This window comes from Aedes albopictus, chromosome 2, assembly GCF_035046485.1.
Source record: "Aedes albopictus strain Foshan chromosome 2, AalbF5, whole genome shotgun sequence".
NCBI lineage: Eukaryota > Metazoa > Arthropoda > Insecta > Diptera > Culicidae > Aedes > Aedes albopictus.
Window position 1 is genome coordinate 478,340,579 of NC_085137.1, and position 21,741 is coordinate 478,362,319.

Sequence of the window (21,741 nt, forward strand, 5' to 3'; positions counted from 1 at the left end):
GTTTCGAGATGCTTCAGTACAGTTTAAGGGGAGCGACAAAGGAGGGGTGGGCGGGTTTGACAAGGCATTTCAATGGGATTCAAATGAGTTTAAAGGAAGTCTCCAGATCTTAGAGGAGATTTATAATGTGCTTCAAAGTGTTTCAAGATGTTTCAGGGCATTTCGATAGGTTTCAGAGAGAATCAGGAGTCTCTCAGTTGCAATAGAGTTTAAACATTTTCGTGTGTTAGGTCAGACGCACAATGCTGGTGTAGACCACGTTCAGCGTGCCTGTCTGGGTTATATCGACCCTAACATCTTACTAGGGTTAAAGGAGCTCTACGGGGATCTTAGAGGGGGCTTTCAAGGAATTTTGGGGCGTTTCAAGGCAAGGTTTCAGGGGTCTCCAGTCGGCTGTAGTAGAGCTTAAAAGAGTGTACGGAGGTCTCCTTTCTGAGAGTTTTCATGATATTTCAGTGGATATCACGGCGTGAACACAAACCTTATTCACAAGCGAGAGACCTGTAGCTACGCTTGGAGATTCACCTAATGTGACCTACTCACAAGTGAGTTTTTAAAAGCCCGAAATAGTTATTGCATTGTTCTGTATACAATAAAAATGCATTATAATGTATACTACCTGTTCGTTCATGCCAATAGTTCAATGCTGTTAAAAATTAGCTACACCAATATCATCTGTTTGATATACACCAAATACCCCATACCACCCTGCCCATTCCGCCATCCTTTCACGCAGCTCCGCAGTAACCACCCTTGGTAATGGTACTTACAGGTGCACATCACGCAAAATTTTCCACCAATTCCCGAAAATCTCGTTAGCGCCTGGCTTGATCCTTTTTTGTTTTCCGACACGATTCTCATCTTAGAGCGCGACCCGGCGCCTTCGTCCGCCTCTTCGTGACGCAAGCTTATTTGAAATTCTCATCTCCGCCGCGCGCCGGCCGCATTCCTGACGCAGAGTGAGTGGATGATATTTGGTGGGCGAGCGAGCTTCTGTTTCAGGTTACCCCCGAGCTCAAATCCAACCGGCGGATCAGGACGACGCGAGAATTTTTATCTTGGTCTTATTTTTCTATTTCGTCGTCGGTAGGGAAAACACAACATGGCACTCCCCGATCCGACCGCTATGGACGACGACGGCAGGGCGTAAGATGATGGGGAACCGTGACCTCCCGGTTCTTATCAGAGACGCGCGCGCGAAATGAAGATGGATAGTTTCGAGGAAATTTTCGGGCGACGGCGGATGTATGCCTGGTAGCGAGCAGCGAAAGCCTTTCTCTCTCCATTAATCAAATGCCATTAATTAATTGGAACTTATGATTTTTGGTTTAATCACGCAAAGGGTCGGGTGGTGGCGGCTGAGTTGGCGGTGCTGTCTGTGAATCTACTTCAAATGAGTATCCTGTTTGGTGGAAAATTCTTCTCGAAGGTAGACCGTGTCCTTTCATTCGCTCCGGTGAGCGACAAATTCGCATTACATGCCGAATCTGCTACTTTCCCATTCCTCTTGCTGGCTGTGCCAATTCATCAGCACGGAATGAGGTGAGCACGGAAACGGAGCACTTTGACGGAAGAAAGGGTTTTCAATTAATTAGCATGGAGGAAGGAATCTTATTTACTCGGATTGATGGGATTCCTTTTGCGAAATTTGTGTGGAGTTCTGTTTGTAGCTAGAAAAAAAAAACATGACCCAAATGCTTGTTCTCTAGAACCGACTAAACATTAAAGCACGGGAAGGTGGGATAGAACTTTAAATTTCTGATAAATTCATACAGAATGTTCCACGTTTTCATCTAACTATTCGCAGCAGCATAACTATGAAGATTTTCCAGCAAACCACATAAATCGTATGGACGAGACGTTTTTCAATTTCAACTATTTCATTTTCTCAAGTATAAGCTACTATCCGGAAATGTTTTTCATGTTATTTGTTTCGCAATTTTAAAAAGAGAGAGAAATATTCGTCTTGAATCAATGTTAGAAAACTTTACCCTTTATTTTGTCTGTGGAAAGCTGACTTTTAGTCTACAAAATTGCCCAGTAGTCGCGGATGGTCAAATTCCGACTATTTTTCTCGAATTTATATTTTTCCTCGATTTCTTCAGAAATTCATCTGGGGTAAGCATCCTTTAGAAATGTATCCAATGAGTCTCATTCGCACATATTTCAAAGATTTTTTCAACAATTCAACCGGAGGTTTTTGAAAATCTTCCGGAAATTCTTTCTGAAATTTCTACGACAGTTCTTTCGGATTTTTTTTCCTAAAAGTCTTTTGTGAATTCCTTTACGAATTTGAAAAAAAAAACCTCCTCACTTTCGTAAATTTTCTTCCAGGTTGATTTATAAATTCAAATTGGATGGCCTGCCGAAGTTTTTTAAAAATATTTAAAAAAATATCTTAAAAAATTCCTCCCTGAATTTCTTCAGCAATTTCCCCGGAGCTTTTTTTCAGAAATTCTTCTAGAAAATTCTACAGAAATTTCTTAAAGGATTCCTTTAGAAACTATTCGTGGGTTTCTCAAGAATTTCTCAATATATTTCCTTAGAAAATCCAACAGTTTTTTTTCAGAAATTCTTCTAGAAAGGCTTTTAGAAAGTTTTCCAGGAATTACGGAAATTAGTTTGAAGATTCCTCTTTATGTTTTTCCAAATATTTCAATACAAAATCTTACATAGATCCTTTTTGTATTCACTCTTCGAAATTCCTTCAGAAATTCATTTTTTTTTCAGAAATAAACATTTAAAAAAAATCCTCCAGAAAATCCTCAAAAAATGTATAGCAGGTATAAGTGCATAAAATTTCTCCAGAGATTCCTTCACAAATTCCTCAGGGATTCTTTCACGTCTTTCCTTGGGGGCTTGTTCAGAAATCTCACGACGGATTGTTCTCTTCTATGGGTTGCTCCAGAAATTTTTCTCCAAAATTCCTTTACTTTCTTAGTGCATCACTTTGGGAACAGCTCGCTGACATAATGAACGGCTTGGGTTAAAAAATAATCCTATTTCTCAAGGAAGGCAATGAAATTCATCTAAGAATTTCTTTACAAACTCATCAAAACATGTTTTTCTGAATTTTCTCTGAAGAATTCTCCAAAAATTGCTCCTTGAGAAAATTTTTCTTGAAAAAATGAAATGATTTCATCAATAAGTAGAAACTTTAGAAACCCTGCCAGGGATTTCTTGAAAATCTATCTTTTTTTTCTAAAATTTTACTCAAAAAATTCTCCAGTGATTCCACCTTCCAAGGGTTTTCTTCTTTAAAATTTCCTCTTCGTATGCCTTGGTAACAAATTCTTTCAGTGATTCTTTCATAAAATCTTCCATAGATTCTTTAGTAATTCCTTCTATAGTTTTCTTTAGAAATTTTTAGAGTTTCTCAAAAAAATCTCAATATATTTCCTAAGAAAATCCAACAGTTTTCCAACAGGCTTTCAGTGTTTCGGGGATAACGAAAATTAGAAGATTCCTCCTCACATTTAAAAAATATACCTTTACATAATCTTCCATGGATTCCTTTTGCATTCACTCCAGGAAATCTCACAGAAAATGTTCCAGGAATTCTTTCAGAAATCTTTTTGAAATATATAGCAGGCATTAATGTATCAAATTTCTCCAGAGATTCCTTCACAAATTCTTGTAAGGATTCTTTTACATCTTTATTTGGGGGCTCCTTCAGATATTTCACGACGAACTGTTCTCTTCTATGGATTGCTCCAAAAGTTTTTCTTAATATTTCCTTAAAAAATCACCCAAGAATTTCTTTACAAATTTCTAAAAGTATTTTTCAGTTTTTTCTTCAGAAATTACTCCATTTCTCCAAAATGTTCCAAGGATTCTCTGGGGAATTTTTTTATGATAAAAATGAGAAAGATTCCATCAATACTTCCTTTTTAAAATCCTCCAGGGATTCTTTGAAAATCTCTCCACTTTTTTAAACTATCCAGCGGTTCATTAAAATAATCTTCCAAGGATTAGCTTCTTTATAATTTCCTCCTCAACAAAATCTTTCAGTGATTCGTTTATAAAATCTTTCATAGATTTCTCAAGTATTTTTTTTTCCAAAATTTTGTTTAGTCGTTCTTTCTTAGATCCTTGAAGAAAATTCTCAGGAATTCTACCATAAATGTTCTAGGGATGTCTTTACAAATTCTTTTATGTATTTATTCTGAAATTCCTCTAGAGAACCCTCCAGAAATTTGGCAAAGAACTCCTTTAGAAATTCTTGCACAGATTGTTTCCTTGCATACTTTAATAAAATACTCTAGGAAATACTTTTAGAAAACTATTCGTATTCCTCCATAATTTTCTCCCGCGATTAATGGGTTTGGTTCAGAAAATCCTAAGTGTAGTATTCTTCTACATAACATTTCATGTCTCCATTGATTCTTTCGGATAGTCATAAATTCAATTTTCCTTTAGAAATTTCTCCAAAGTTTTCTTAAGGCGAAACTGGAAGCATTTCCTCATTTTTTTTTGGTTTTTGATTTTTTATGAAATAACGAAGTAATATTTTCAAAATCGGTTTTCCTACACATGTAGAGTATGAATCAAGGTATCTTCTGATTTTTTTTTTCTGATGGAAAATGTTTTTTTGTTTTTGCAGAAACCATTCTTAAAGAAAATTTCGAAAAACATTGATTTTTGCAAAATTGAAAAACACGATCAAAATTCAGATGATATCTTCAAAAATGAGTGTATGCTTCTAGTTTCGCCTTTATGAAATTTTCCATGGATTACTTAATAAAAAAGAATCGCTCTGAAATTCCTTTAAAAACTTCTGCAAGGATGTCTTCTAAAAATGAATCATGGATTTTCTTAGAAATATTTACTTTGAGGACAGCCTTCAAAAAATCTTCTGAGGATTTTTCAGAATTTTTGAGGTGAACTCACCTAGGGCGAAAAGTCACGTCAAAAAAGACGAAACAAATTCTTTCAGAAATAGCTCCAGGGATTCTTAATTTACAAAATCTTTCATAGAATTCATTAAGGAATTTCTTCAAGAATTCGTTTAGAAAATCCTCTTGGAGTTCATTTGGAAATCCTTCAGAAATTTCAGAAACAATTCAGATATTTTTTTTAAGATCTGGAGGATTCTTTCTAGGATTATGTTGCAAATTTTCAAAGTAATAAATCCTAAAATATTTTCAAGATTCCTCCAGAGATCCTTGCATAATGTTTTTCAGCGGTTGCAGCAGGAATACTTCTTGGAATTCATACGGATATTTTCATACTTTGTGTATTTTTTCTCCGAATATGACATAGATGCTATTCCTCCAACAATTCCTCTATTATTTTTCAGAAAAATATTCAGAAATTTCTAAAGAAAATTTTCTTAGAAAGTTCTAAAGAAATGTCTTCAAGTTGTTTAAGGAGACTTCTCTACGAATACAGGTATTCTTCGATATAACGTACCCTCGATATAGCGAATTCAATATAACGTACAACAATGAAAATTTAAATTTTTTCCCAGGAATAGCCCTCAGATAAACTACGAAATAACTCAAATCAATGCTGTGTTGCAACATTAGCATTGTAACCAATATTACGCAATTTGGGGAAAAATTTTGTGTACGTTATATCGAAGCAAAATGTACGTTATATCGAAGCACAAAAAAAAACAAAATGAGCTTTTCGTGAAGTTCTCAAGTTTTTCATTATTGGGTTTGGGAATTGCACCGAAATCATTATTAAGGGTTAAGGTGAATGTATGACGAAGCCACACCTAGAATTTTCAAGAGCACAAATCTGAAGAACCGAATATCGATTTGCGCTGAAAAGTTGATCAATTGGTCACCACCAGCGGGTAACCAATCGATCAACTTTTCAGCGCAAACCGACATTCGGTTCTTCAGTGTTGTGCTCTTGAAAATTCTAGGTATGGCTTCGTCATATATTCACCTTAATTTCACGTCGAATATATCAATACTGGCATAAAAAATGTTGAATTTTTATCTGCTTCGATATAACGTACACTTCGATATAACGTACAAAGAGAATTTGGTTTTGTACGTTATATCGAAGAGTACCTGTAGTAACAGATGGTTACTCACTTGTTCCTACAGATACTCTTCCAGAGGTTCTTCAAGGAATTTCTCCAGGAATTCGTCTAAAAATTTCTCAATAGATCCTTCTTGGAACTCCAGCAGGGGTTTCTCAAGGATTTTCTTCAGGCATTGCGCAACGAATAGTTTCAGGAAATATCCTTTTGATTTCTTCAGGAGTATCCGGATCGGATAACTCGGATTCCTTCAGATATTGCTACAGATTTATTTTTTTTTTCAAAAATTCCTCTCACGACTCCTTCAGCATTCCAAGGGTTTTGAGGAAATTTCTTCATAAACTTCCACGGATTCTTCCCGAAATTTTTGCAGAGTCCTACAGACATTTATTCAGACATTCTTTGCGTTAATGATAAGCTAATTTTTTGAGAACTAAAACAGTTGTTAAATAATGATTTTGCTGGTTGCTCTAGAAATCATTACATAGCTGCGAACAAGTAATTGATGTTTGGACAATTACGCTAGTTCTGCAAGAAGATTCAGAGAGAAAAAAGTTTCATTCCGGAAAAATAGATCCGAAAAATATTCCAACGACGAAACTGGATGCATTTCTCCATTTTAAAATTTTTGATTTTTTTTAATTAACAACGAAGCAATATTTTCAAATTTGATTTTCGTACATATTTGCAAAAGTCATTTTTTTTCACAAAATTACGAAAAATGGTTTGGGAAAAAAAGACAAAAACATTTTCCACCAGGAAAAAAATATGAGATAGCCTCTGTAGCACTGGAAATCGAATAATTGTACTAAATTTCACGTTTCAATTTCACTCCACTTACGAGATGGCATTTTTTTCTCGTTTTGCGTTCATACGTAAAGCAACCGCACTAAAGGAGCAGCTTGCAGAATAGTTCTTCATCACCGTTCAATTTTCACTTCACCAGATTCACTTATTGAACCAACCTTCAATTCACACCCCACAAAAGCTCTGTGGCACTTCAATGTTGGATTTCACCTTATTTATGATTTGGTGGGTTCGAGAAAACACCTACGGTCAAAACATAATTTTTGACCATAGTATGTACCATAGACTCACGTAGAAGGTGTGCCGGGAATTGGATTCTGGTTGTGCCCGAAATAGACGTGGAATAGACGGAACAATTATTCAATCTTATTACTATGAAGAAATTGTAGTTTTTTTACAATATGTTTTTACATGACATGAAAGCTAATTTATGAATTAGTAATTGATGCCAAATTTGTCATAAAGCGTTAGGCGCGGTGCAAGAACAAATTTCATCATTATTGGTAGCTGATTACATAGACGGGAATAAGATAAAAAAAATAGTAAAAGTTCTTATTCAGCAAGTTTATTTCTCTTACAAATTAAATAGCATTTCCAAACTTGATAATAACAAATCAAAACCGTCACCGGTCAGCAAGATCGACTTCATTTGTTTGACTTCCGCAACACTTCATTGTTCGAGCATTATGTATTTGTAATCGATAAATCTTATCTTGTTTCTATACTTCTGCTCCCGCGGACTTCAACTTCCAAAGAAAATATCAATCTTTCTTGGTGGTCGGCAACTTCATCGCCACCAGACAGCCAGCCTGCAGCCGCCTTCCATCCAGTCCCATTAATGAATTTCCGAATTAATAACGTTTGTGTGGTTTTCTGTTTGCGTGCTTCCCTTCTTCAGTAGGGTGAGGCGCCAATTCTGAACCCACGCTCAACTAAACTTAAATAGTCTGGTGAAGATTTTTTTAATGTCTTCCACAGCTTACAGCTGAATGCCTTACTGTCCACATAAACAATAATGGGAAATGTCACGTAATTCCTTGCAAAACTATTACAACATTTTTCCCAGAGTAAAATGCCATCCGTTTACAACATCAATCTATAATCATGGTTAGTTATGGAAAATTCATGATGTCGTCGATGCACATTTACTAGGGACAGAAAAATTAGCAAATAACAAAATAACATTTCTATGGCATTTCCCATCCCTGCTCATAAACGTTTTGCTGTGAAAGATGGCTCAAATTGGGCGATTCGTTTGTGAACCTATATCCCAAGTGACACTTTGATGACCAATTAGTCTTGTAGAGGTTTTGTGAACCAATATGTAACCTAATACCTTTTATTTTCGTTTTATAATGGATCTTACAACCCATTCTAGTATATTTGACTAAAATATATTTTGGAATATACCGTATTATTTGTTAAGTGTATGTAACAATATTCTGTTAGCTTATACATTTACTTCAATTAAATAAGCTAAGCTAAATTGAATCAGTTGAATAACTTCTAAAGGAATCCAGCTACTCTGACGGTACTCGCTCCCGCACCTTACTACCACCACATTTAATCAATATTAATATTCCGGAAGAATCTCGCACAAAAAAAACACAAAAATCGATATAATTCCGATCGCGTCTAATACCTACTTTTCTCATTTTGTTCTTGTTTTTTTTTTCTCTCTACAGAAATGGCCGTGAAGCGCGAAACCGGGCGGAGAAGAACCGCCGCGACAAGCTCAACGGGTCCATCCAGGAACTGTCCGGCATGGTACCGCATGTGGCCGAATCGCCCCGGCGGGTGGACAAAACGGCCGTGCTGCGGTTTTCCGCCCACGCCCTCCGAGTGAAATATGGTAAGCGAGCGTACCTACTATGCACATAAACAATAATCATGAAGCTGATTTTGGTCACTACTTTACTCTTATTATGGACGTTTGTTGACGTTAATTTGGTGGCAATAAAAGTGGCATATGAATAATCGCGGTGTCGGGTGACCGACATATGTAGATGGCAATGAGTGAGAATCTCCATTTTTCTTAATGCTATTCTCTAAACTTAAATCTCTTAGATTCAATATCATAAGGGCGTAAATGTAGTTATCTATTTCTATCGATCTGTTTTAAGTCTCACATAAACAGATTCAGCGATTTTCACAACCCAAATAAAAAAATATAACCCAAAAATATTTGCAAATTCGTCAATTTGTAAATGTAAATGGAGCATTTTTAGCTCCACATTTTTTAACTGAATTATAATATGTTATTATCCTCCATCACAGTTTTCCAGGACCAGGAACAGGAGCAGGAACAACAACAGCAGCAGCTGCAGCAGCAAGCATCCAACAGGTCTAACGTCGTAGTGCAAAAGAGCGAAGTGCAGGACACACTGTTCCGGATGCTGAATGGATTCCTGTTGACCGTCACCTGTAGAGGACAGATCGTGCTGGTTTCGGCATCGGTCGAACAGTTCCTCGGACACTGTCAGGTGAGCACATGATGGGAAATGTGGGTTACAGTGCATTTGTAGCTGTACAGTACAGCTGCATATGTCAGGGAAATACTGGGTATATTATGGACCTTTCAAAAGTTTTTAAGGGATGTTTGAGGAGGTTTCAGGAACGCTTTTGTTAGTTAGACGCTGTGTCTAGGAATTTTAAGAACAAATCCAGTTACTGGGAATTAGGGAGCTTTCAGGGCATTAAAGATATTCCAGGGATTTACAAATAGTTTCATAGGGTTTCAGAGGTGTCACAGGAGGTCTGAAGGATTTTCAGGAGGTTTTCAGAGGCATTTGAGGGACTTTCAGAGACCTACATGCAGATTTAAGGGCATTATAGGGGAATTCAATGAACTTAAATTGAAAGAGCCATTCAGGAGGACTGAACGTCTCTGAAGACCCCAGTACCTCGTAAACCCCTGAAGCGCCTCTGAAACCTAAGAAACCTCCTAAAGCGCCCCTGAAACTCTTATAATAACGTGTAATCCTCTGTAACGCTTCTGAAACTTACTAAAACTGCTTTGAAGCTGAAATGCTTCCGTAAATCCTCTGAATTTCAATCAAACCACTTGTAATTTTAAAACCCTGAATCTCAGAAATTCGCAAAAACTCCCCCACAACCATCTGCAATGCCTCTGAAACCCGCTGAAAATCCTCTGAAACTTCATGGATTGCCTCTGAAATGTTTCAGAAACCCATTCGGGTCGCCTGTAACTCTGGAATCCCAGAAATTTCCCCTGCAACCTCCTTAATTCCAAATTTCGTTGTATTTCAGTATATACCTGGTGAAATGACAACACTGTGGTATGTCTACTATAAAAGGATGCAAGATCTAGAGGTAATCTAGTATCTATGGAAGAAAACTTAGCGAACGAGAGTTTGATGAAAAATGACCCAAAATGTAACTTATTTTTCAATGTCGCTTACGTCACTTTGTAGAAGAGTGGCAGAGAAACCCCACAAAAAGTCTTCGAAACCCTTAAAACGCTTCCTAAAACCCTTGAGATCCCCTTGAAACATGCTGAAACGCTTCAGATAGCTCTGTGAAATCATCTAACACCCCCTGTTATACCCCTGAAGCTGTATTGCATCAGAAACTCGCTGAAATTTCTCAGAAATCCTCTGGAACCCCTCTAAAACCCCCTTGGCCCCATGTATAGTCTTTGAACATCTCCTAAATCCTTGTAACGCCCCTGAAGTGCCTCGAAAAGTCTCAGAGCACATGACCATGATGCCGATGAGTTGGGATCTAATCCAACCACGTACTAACTTACATGATGTGGGTTCTTCCTACGGAAGGGAAGTAAAGCCGTGGGTCCCGAAAAAAAATAGAAATGCGTTGAAAACCTCGATTAAACAAAACTTCAACACCCCCTAGAACCCTGGGAAACCTGAGGGCCCTTAAATTCCTGAGCATTTTCAAAGAACAAACCACAAAGTTCTATGTCGAACACCCTGAAGTAGAATTAATTATTCCGAAAGACTGTTTTTCTTTTAGCCACTTCAGGAGTATCACTCCCAGAAGGTCTTTGAGAAGTTTTATAAAAATAACCCACACAGAGGTTTTATCAAGAATTTCTTTGAAAATGCAATCAGCATGGGTTGCCGAACGCCTCGTAGTTTGACTCTGTAATTATCGACCTTACATCACTCAATGTGAAGTGAGGGTCAAATGACAATTATCAACCATCAAACCACAAATGCACACTGATGCCACTCGAATCAACCATTGTTCAAGGCAACATCCATCAGAAGCGATGTCCTCTTCTCCATGAAACACGAAGATCTTACTGCATGAGTTTATGTTGTGCGCCTCACATTCATATTCATACGAAGCGCTATGATTGTGTTTGTAGTGCTGCGCATCAAACCAAACAAACTGAAACTCATTCAGTCCACACTTGAAGATAGCAATCTTTCAGTGAGTGTCATAATTTCTGCGTTGAAGCGACATCAGTGTTGGGAATACTCAATTGCAAAATGTTATACTCACCTGCTTCTATCTCAGTTCAGAAGCATGCTATCAAAAAATTATGTTTGAAGGGGTTTTAGATTGTAGTTTAATCTAAAAGTTTGTCGAATAAAGTAAAGGTCGCAGACTCATACCAAAACCGTGAGAGGTGAGTATAAATTTCACAGTTCTCTCACCACTTTGATATGCGTCTGCGACCTTTACTTTATTCGGCAAACTTTTAGATTAAACTACAATCTTAAAGCCCTTCAAACATCATTTTTGATAGCATGCTTCTGGACTGAGATAGAAGCAAGTGAATATTCCCAACATTGGCGACGGTAACATGAATAAGGCGGGTATTTGAGATTTGCCAAAAATCAGCATGGTGGGAGTTCTTATCCCATGAATGCATTAATCATTACATACTAAGTGGCTGCAGCTTTGATAAAGGAAATGGAAAAATCTCTTTAGATTTCTATTTTCTTGAATTTAAATTTATTCTAATTCTCTACAAGATTTTTTTGTGTTAAAATGATACAAGTCTTGTAAGAATTCAACACTTTTTACTACCTTCATTATTTTGCAGCGATTAGCTGTCAGTTTTTTTTTTTGCTACATTCGTGCGCTACCGATACCTCTTATACACGAAACGAGCGGTAAAATCCAACAAATTTCCCTGAAACTTGTGTTATGGATCACCCATATAAATTTACTTAACTTGCCCGAAGTACAAGGTGCGTGTGGCTTATTAAAAAATAAAAGTTGATGAAAATTGGAATTCGTGCCCTCTTCTAGATTCAAATGACATGAAAAGAAAACTCTCTGAGTTTGAGCAAAAATATTAAAATTTAGAGGTGACGCAATCTCTCACAGTTGAGAGATAGTTTCACTTTAATTGTCACAACTTTCTTAATTTTCTAATTATTTTCTATCTTTTTGCATGAATTTCTTCAAAATTGATTTCTTTATAAACTTGCAGAATATGATATTTTTCTAAAATATTGTAGATATGAGCTTTTCAAGACTTTTTTTACTTTTTCTTTTTTTTTGCAGCAAATTCAATTGCTTGACCAACCTCAAATAATTGCCTCAATTTTTTTTCTTGAAACAGAATTTTGGTTAAATTTCAATCGATTTTTTATATAATTTAGGTCTATACGGTCTGTTTATTGAAGACAACTATACAAGAGCCTGGAACTTTAACTTTTGTTGTGTTTTTGAATTATAAAATATGTTCATGTTCAAAATTTAAGGATAAAATTGTCTTGATAAAAGCTTTTCACTGTCCATAGCCCTAAATATAATGCTTAGTATCTGATTTCGAGTAAAAACTGTCAACAAATAATCCTCAACTTTAATTATACATGGACAAAGCAGTTTTTTAGACATGTTTTGGCAGTTTATGGTGGAAAGGTGTCATAAAAAGGATAACTAAAATTAAAGTCTGTTCCAAACATTTTCAAAAAATAAAAACAAGGTTACTTTAGGTATTATCGGTAGGTTTGTTCTCTTCGTCACAAGGGATTTTGTCGGCCAAACTACCTGAAACTTGGTCATATAATTTAGCTTGGTTGGGAAAGATTTGAGGCCAATTTCAAGTCCAACAGTTTTATAAAAACCAAATATATCTCAAAAGATTTGAAATCAATCAGGAAGTGGAAAAGTAATCGTTCACTTAAGTTGTAATTTAGTGAAAAACCTAGAAAAAATATAAAATAATATTAAAAAAAAACTAATATTTACAGAGAATTTGGAAAAAAATAATGCTCCAGAAGTTAATTAAAAACTTAAAGAAGATTCATGCAAATAGATTAAAGATCTATTTCAAAAGATGAGGTTCGAAAAATCTTTTAAAGAAACTTTGTAAACAGTTTATAAATTTTCAAAAAATAGACAGGCTTGGTGGTCTAGTGGCTACCGCTTCTGATTCGTATGCAGAAGGTCATGGGTTCAATCCCTGGCCCGTCCTTTTCATCCTACTTTGTATCTTTCTATCCACTTTCTCTCGCTCTCTCTTCTCTACATATACAACTCATGTATATTCATATGTTCATAGCATCATTCGTTTCTGTTTCTAGCCATAGCTGGAACCAGAAACGAATTGAAAAAAGTCGTTTCCGTCCCTTACAACTTCCACTCAAAGCACAGTGTATATATAACGCCTATAAGTTATGCAACCAAAGCGTGCTGTGCCGCTTGATCTTATTCACCTTATTCACCGCACAATCTATCACGAACACTATAAATAACCCTATCCATGGATCGCATCACCGACCCAACAGTGACTCCCAGATCTCCCATCCTTTCCGTCTAACAAATACCCCAGTCCGTGCGGGTTGTGGGGACGCAGAGTGCTCTCGGTCTCTAGTAGCAACAACCAGTACACTCTAACATTCCTTTCCCCTTCCCAGCTGACTATAAGGACTTGGCCGGCGCCGTTATTGATCAAATATGCATGAGCTAAAATTGCACTTTGAGAATAAGTGGAATGTCCCAGCCCCTTATTCAGTTGGATCTCAGTGCAACTGGTACCAGTTCAGATCAATCACGGAGGAGCAACCATTGACATGTATAGTCAGAATTGATCGTTGATCAATCGTTAGTTTATAAATTTTCAAAAAATAAAATAAATATTGAAACGTAGTGTCATTGAAAATGGGGTCGAACATATTTCGACACGAGAGAGGTACTAAATCTTATATGTTCTTTTACCTGTCTGTCTCTCATCAACTTAGAAAACGCCTTTACAAAAATAAATATCTTCGTCATCTAACGTGAAATTTTTGATTTTCTTTGCTCATGTCAAACAAAATAAAAAAAAATTAATGAAAAATAAATTCTAAATTTATATTTGTTTATATTTCAAACGATGCTGAAACCTAGAATTCGTATTTTTGAATCCTCACATAAAAAGAGAAACCTGTGAGTTTCAGTCTTAAATATTGAGAGGTTGAGAGGTAGGCAAAAACGTAGATTTAGAGGTGGCAAAAACGCGAATTTTCTAGAAATAAAGATGTTTTCCTCTAAATGCCTTTTTCAATTTTCAACCTATTTTCATTTTTTTTTATTTATGTATTTATGTTTTATTTATTTTTTTTTAAACTTGACCATTAAATTTTACCCCAAAGTCACGCAAAAAAATAGCTTGTTTTACATTTTTTATTTTTACTTTTAACCAAACAATATATGTGGAGTGCTTAATAACTTTTTAACTGCTTGATCATTTCAAATCTTTGACGGTGCTTTTGCAGATATTTTTGTTGCCTGGTTGTCGATAAACTGTACCTTTTGAAAACTGTTTCAACATGGATATATATGAAAAACCGTTCAAAACACGCATTTTACTAGAAAAATGAGAATTTCGGTCAAATTTTGATGCATAGTATCGGTCTTAAGATGGAAAATTCATTCTAAATACTAATATGGAAACCTTAAACTTCAGTTTAGGGAGCGAACCTGGTGTGATGGTTAGAACACTTCACTATCACGCCGAGGACCTGGGATCGAACCCCACTCTAGACAAACTCGCAAAATGTGAGCTCTTCGTTCGGAAGAGAAGTAAAGCGTAGGTTCCGAGATGAACTAGCCTAAAGGGCTACCCTAAGGGCTAAAAATCTCGTTAATACAGCTAAAAAAAAACTTCAGTTTAAGTGTTCTGAATTAATTAATTATTTTGTTCAAAATGCAAGGAAAAAAATTAAAGAAAAAAAAAATCTAGAATGCAATTTTTATGTTTTGAGGTTATGGCTTTAAGTCTTGGAAGAAAAACTCAAAACTGAATTGTTAAGTTTTCATTCGACGTTTCGGTCACTATATTGTGCCTTTCTCAAGGAATCTGTGGACAATGATTCTCTTATGTTGTGTTTATGATTTTTATGTGTATGTTACTTACTATCTATGCTCCGTTTTCACAGCATAGGCCAAATTTGTCCCAGACGAACGCATCGTGTAAAAATAATAAGAAAAATTAAAGAAATCTTGAAAACAAAACTCATATTTTGCGTGATTTTGGAAAAAAAGTTCAACAACAGATGAACAAAATTGCGCATTACCTAAATTCACAACGAAACAACCGTTTTCGTCCACTTCTTCCATCTGCATCAGATACCTTTTTGTGTTAACTTGTTGTTAACAGTGATTGTTTTGAAGATTTTCTGCCGGAAAGTCGATTTTGAACGAGTTTACTGCACCTATTCCAGCGCCAATTCCCGGCACCAGTGCCGAACTTCCAGCAAAATCAAATGGGAAATCACTTCGGCATCCATATTTGTGCTGACGAAGTGCACTCGTCCGCCAGTAATAGTTTTTTTGAGCACTTGTACGGCTTAAGAACAAACGTATTGAAATCCCGCTTCAACAGTGCATCAGAACTTTAGACGCACAAATATCAAGAAGCAAGCTTCAAACACCAATTCATTTTATTATTTTGTTCTTGCTCACCTGTAATTGACTTAAAATAAGAAGATCAGGTGCGATGGTTTTGTTTACGAAGAGATTTGTGCGCTCGAAATCATGAGTAGGTGCCAAAGTCGGCCATTGTGGCAGCCATTTTGGGATTCTAACAAGTCTGTCCTTAAGAGTGAAAGTGTAGCTCATTTATTGTGGATCCCGTTGCGGAAATGTTGCGGGAGACGATTATCCACGGGAGGGCGTTTGAAAAATATGCGGCAAGCAATATTTTGATTTGTTTTGCTGCGGGGTGCCGGGAATCGACGCGGGTCCCCAAGTAGTTCGAAACCCTAGTTCAGACCAAACATGTCTAAAGGTCCTATGTACAGGTAAGAGGCTCTCTTTGGTTCCCGTATCTGTCAAAGGATAAGCAATATAGGGCGGAATTAAAAGGTACGAAACTGATTACACTCATTCGAAGCTTCATTCAATGCTTTTAAAGTCAATGCTACCAGGTTATAATACGGAAATCCATTGACCAACCTTTTCGGGACATTTTTTTTTTCCCAAAAAGGGTGTCATTTTAATGAATTTCGAAATGGTTCAAATTAAGATTACAATTTGACTAGTTCAAAGCTAGATTTCTTACCCTACATATTGAATGTTATATGAGACTTCACTTTTTCAAATCTCACGTTTTTTAGGGTATGTCCAAACTTTTGATCGGGAGTGTACGCATGCAAAAATATGAATAATCAATAAGAAAAGTCTTCAGCTGAAAATTGTAGAAGAGTTTAAAAACTCTTATCTGAGGAGTAAGCTCTGTCCTAGATGACATGTGACGATGCCAGAAAGAAGAAAAGCCATCGCAAATCTCCGAAACAAATCGTTAATTTGATTACGATCTTCGCGATTTGAACCACCACCGACCGCCTTAAAGCGCAAACCTGTTTCGCGCATGAGACCAGCCCGCGGACGTGCCTTTTTTCTTCAAATTTTAATTAGGTGCCAGGGGAATGGATTTCAACCGTGGTCATGGTCGGTTTTCGCCCAGTCATGGTCCTAAGTGGGTCACAAGATAGCACCTATTCGATAATCGGAGGATAGTGACAATACTATACCTACGGGTGTTTGTATAACTTTCCAATAGAACAGTTCGCTAATGATCGAAAACAACTGACGATGACTTTGCAGAAACAATAGCAGGTATTCCGAGGGGTTGATTTGATTATAGCATGCATTCGTGAATATCGCATAGTAAACAGTTTTAATTTTCTGGGTGGGTTTGGCCTGTCAAAATATTTTATTTTCTCATTTGACCGGCCCCGTGACCCTCCCGGAGAGGAGATTTTCTGCAAAAATAAGTAATTATAGCCTTTTAGCACAACTTGTTGTACGTAAAAGACAACAAAAAATGATAATTTGTGAACTGGGGGGTTCGTCCAGTAAGTTGCACTGGAAACCAGATCAATCTGCATTGTTTGGATCCAATCGTTTTCTACACAGCTTCCATAATCTAGTTCGAACGAGATAAATAAGTTTGAGATTACTGTGTTTAAGATTCTTTTCATGTCAATGATTTTCATTTTCCCTGGCATAAGTCAATCAACTTGTCACATGATTCAGTAATACCAACAATAACACGACGATTTAATCAAAGCTAAGGCGATAATCCGTTGAACCGAATGCTAATCATCGCATTTTTTTTATTAAGTTTGGACTGATGCTAAGCCCAGCGCACTTGTTTAGTACTTTTCCACGGTGTGTGCCAAACCGTTACCTTCCAGTAATTTTCCGTGATGCAATTTTATGATGACGACGCTCCGATCATAATTTTGGCGAACGTTATCAATGCCCCGGAACATGCCAGCCCATTTGCGGCAACTGTCTTCCAACTGAGTCAAGTGCACACGACTTTGAACAATACTTTCTGTTCAGATCGGACTGAGGTAGGCGGGCGGCATGCGCCAAAGCAACTGCTGCTGTGGCCTCCCCGGGCACGCTTATGACAGTCATCTCCGAAATGACGTAGAAGTTGGAGTTTCGACTGTGTGACGTACAACGATTCAGTTTCGCGTCAAAACGTGACAATTTGCATCAGCTGCAGTTTGTGCAATCGGTTCTAGATCGACGATGACGATCAAAGAGAACGTAATACTGCCCGACCGTCGTCACCACTGGATTGCCTAGAAAGACTTTTCACTGTTAGGCCGTTACAAATATTTATTTCACTTTTTGTCCCATCACTTTTTGGCTGGTCGAGGGGGGGATAAAAATATAAAACATTTAATATGAAAAATATTAAAAACTCATCGGATTTGTTAAAGAATTTTTAGCAAGACCCGATATTTTGATAAATATGTTTTTATCTGCCCCCTCGAAATGCCAAATCCGGTAAAAAAATTTTGAAGTGGGGGGAGACAAAAAGTCAAAATTAAATTTGTATCCGCCTTATTTGTAGAAAATTAGGCATTACAGTGGTTTTTCGATTTTGTCACGGTTCTATTTAATCACGCTCCATTATATCACTCTCGATTTAAGCACGGTATTTTTTTCGATTATATCACGTTATGATAATCGATAGAAAGCATATATTCCAAATAAGGCAGGACAAATGAATCGTGATGGAGTTTAATACTTTGCACATTAGTATAGTAATGCAGGGCAAAGTTCGCACCTAACAATCTCCACAACATAACTATTGAACGAAAAGTAGATAATATCGTTTTTCCTTCCCAACTGGAACAGTGACTGGTTATCAGTTTATTTCATAAATGCTTCCCAAACTATAAACTAAGTACGTTTCTTTCCAGCGTCACAAAAAATATAAAAATAGCATTGTGGGATAATTCCTTTTTTTATATATGGAGCAGGATGAAGCTCAATTATCAGCTGACGCGTTTTCTTACTTTCAAAATATCCACCAAACAAACAGAATGCGGTATACAGTATACAGGATTGCCAAGCGATTTCACTGAATGAGAGCTTCCCCCGGGCTCCGCTTTATCCGAATTTTATGTGAAGTTCACATTTGGTACGATTAATATTATCCGAACTTTGAGTAATAAGTTCGAAACAATTTCGTACAGGACATTCGAAACTGTTGTCCAGCTGAACTATATTCAAACGATCAACGATCAAATCTGACTATACATGTCAATGGTTGCTACTCCGTTATTGATCTGAGCTGGTACCAATTGCACTGAGATCCAAATGAATAAGGGCTGGGACACTCCACTTATTCTCAAAGTGCAATTCTAGCTGCTCATACATTTTGGATCAATACCGGCGCCGGCCACGTCCTTATAGTCAGTTGGGAAGGGAAGGAATGTTAGAGTGTGCTGGTTGTTGCTACTAAAGACCGAGATCACCTCTGCATCCCCACATCCAGCACGGACTGGGGTATTTGTTAGACGGAAAGGATGGGAGATCTGGGTGTCACCGTTGGGTCGGTGATGCGATCCATGGATATGGGGTTATTTATAGTGTTCGTAAGGTTGATAGATTGTGTGGTGAATGAGGTGAATAAGGTCAAGCGGCACAGCACGCTTTGGTTGCATAACTTGTTGGCGTTATATTCACTGTGCTGTGAGTGGAAATTGGAAGGGAGGGAAACGACTTTTTTCCAATTCGTTTCTGGTTCTAGCGATGGCTATGAACACATGAATATACATGAGTTGTATATGTAGAGAAGAGCGAGAGAGAGAGAGAGTGGAAGTGGATAGAAAGATACAAAGTAGGATGAAAAGGGACGGGCCAGGGATTGAACCCATGACCTTCTGCATACGAATCAGAAGCGGTAGCCACTAGACCACCAAGCCCGTCATGTTGTCCAGCTGAACTATATTTTAACTTTAGAGGCACGCAAAAGTTCAATATGAGTTCGGTGAACACTTGATTGAACTTTGTTCATAAAGCTCAAAGTAAGTCCTTTCTGAACTTGTTTTGACATTGAGGTCGTTAGGAAGTGAAATCAAAACCTTGTATTGTACTTTCAACTTCATAAGCAAAATATGTATAACTTTTCGGAGAATCAAGTTCAACGAAACCAGAATTGAACTAAACTTGAACTTCTGAGTTCGCTCTTCAAGTGAAATTCGAACTGACTTAATAAACTTTCAGCTTTACGCAGCATTATACTTACCAGAAATATGGGCGTTGGGTGGCAAGCAAAAATGTAATATGTATATAGTTTAGAGTTGAATAAAAAAAATCATTACAAGAATAATAATACAGTAGATGTTCGATAACTGCAACATGTTTACGTTTCACTTTCAGTCCCTATATATACAGTCTGGTGAATAGAAAATCCCAAGAGTTGGCAACTGGAGTTGTTAACCAAAAATACCAGCAACACTAGAAAAAGTTCAAGCTTTCGACAGACTTTGTGCTTTGTTTAATATCTTTACAGATACAATACTCCCTCATATTCAAGCTCTCTCGAAATGTCAAGTTTAATTGGCTCCGATCGAATTGGCTCCGATAGTTCTATCCGCCAGACTGTGTTATATAGAGACTGCAGTTTCACTTAGCGAACCAAATCCGATAACTGCAACAACTGACAGATGTCAGCAAGTTGTCAACCGACAATAAATAACCGTGTGAACGTGATCAGACTGTTTATTTGGGCTAACACGGCGCACCATTTTGACGTTTGGCGGTGCGATAATTGAAAATGTGTTGCACTTACCGGACTTGGATTTGAAAAGCATTGCCAATGAACCGTTTGCAACGGCCGAACGTCTACTATACTGTGTTTGATGTTTTGTTCGGTTTTTGTTCGCGTTTTATTGTGTGTAAGTGTCTGCTTATTAAAAAAAAAATTCGAAAAAATGTGTTCCAATTATATCACGCTCCAATATTCTAAATTCTAGTACTGGACACTTTAAGATACTGAAGTTTACTCTTGTCAGTTTTAGTAATGTTATCGGCAATGGGGCCCATATAGCCGAGGCGGTAAACGCACGGGTATTCAGTATGACCATGCTGAGGGTGACGGGTTCGATTCCCGGTCGGTCCAGGATCTTTTCGTAAAGGAAATTTCCTTGACTTCCTTGGGCATAGAGTATCTTTGTGCCTGCCACACGATATACACATGCAAAATGGTCATTGGCAAAGGAAGCTCTCAGTTAATAACTGTGGAAGTGCTCATAGAACACTAAGCTGAGAAGCAGGCGTTGTCCCAGTGAGGACGTTACGCCAAGAAGAGAGAGAGAGATCGGCAATAGTACGCCACAATATCCGGTGTGTGACAACCGCTCTCCATCCACGGTCATGCCCAATGTTCACAAGATCTCGCGCCACCTAGTGCGATCTTCGTACTCACTAGTCAATACTCTTCACGCCTTCTTGTACCAACCAGATCAGAAGCAAACATAAACTTTACAGGGTTGTGTCCGGCATTCTTGCAACAAGCCTTGTCCAGCTTTGGCCACCTTCTGGATGCTGGGTTCGTTGAAGAGTACAGCGAATTCGTAATTCATTTATCGCCGCCACACACCATTTTCCTGCACGCTGCCGAAGATCGTCATTCGCATGCATCGCTCGAAAACTCCGAATGCTTGCAGGTCCTTCTCGAACATGGTCCATTTCTCGTATCCGTAGAGAACCATTAGCATGTCGTACATGGTACATTTGGTGTGGCGGTTATCTTTTATGACCGCGCAGGTTTCTTCTGGAGCCCGTAGTAGGCACCTACGTATTCCACGACTGATTTCGCTGTCAGTCATTAGTAAGGGTCCGAGATCAACAAATTCCTCCAGTACCTCGAAGGTATCACAGTCGAACACCGTGACACCCTTGGTGACACCATATACTGTTCTACAAAAAAGTTAGAGAGAGCGGGGTAAATAGTGCTTAATACACTGATTTTCAACATTGTTCGGTGAATGACACCCTCCTTATCTCAAACAATAGAGATTTTTGCAGTTTGTGTCAAAAATTCACCAAATCTATCCACTCAAAGCAGAGATATTGAATTTATTCGCGTTTGATACCTATTTTTCTCCATTGTGCGGTAGTTTGGCAGAAATTTCTAGCGAGATTTCTTCCGGAACTGCTCCTGTATTTTTTTCAAGGAATTTACTTTTCGACGGATT

General features: G+C 37.5%; 1 protein-coding gene across 2 annotated transcripts in view; it reads left to right on the top strand.

Moving 5' to 3' along the window:
• LOC109413956 (basic helix-loop-helix ARNT-like protein 1) overlaps positions 1 to 21,741 on the top strand; it is a 347,751-nt gene that overhangs the window by 304,123 nt on the left and 21,887 nt on the right. For both annotated transcript variants that reach the window (XM_019687687.3, XM_019687686.3), the window contains exons 4-5: positions 8,491 to 8,657; positions 9,083 to 9,288. In XM_019687687.3, coding sequence (XP_019543232.2) covers positions 8,491 to 8,657; positions 9,083 to 9,288 — 373 coding nt within the window. The remainder of the gene's footprint in view (positions 1 to 8,490; positions 8,658 to 9,082; positions 9,289 to 21,741) is intronic.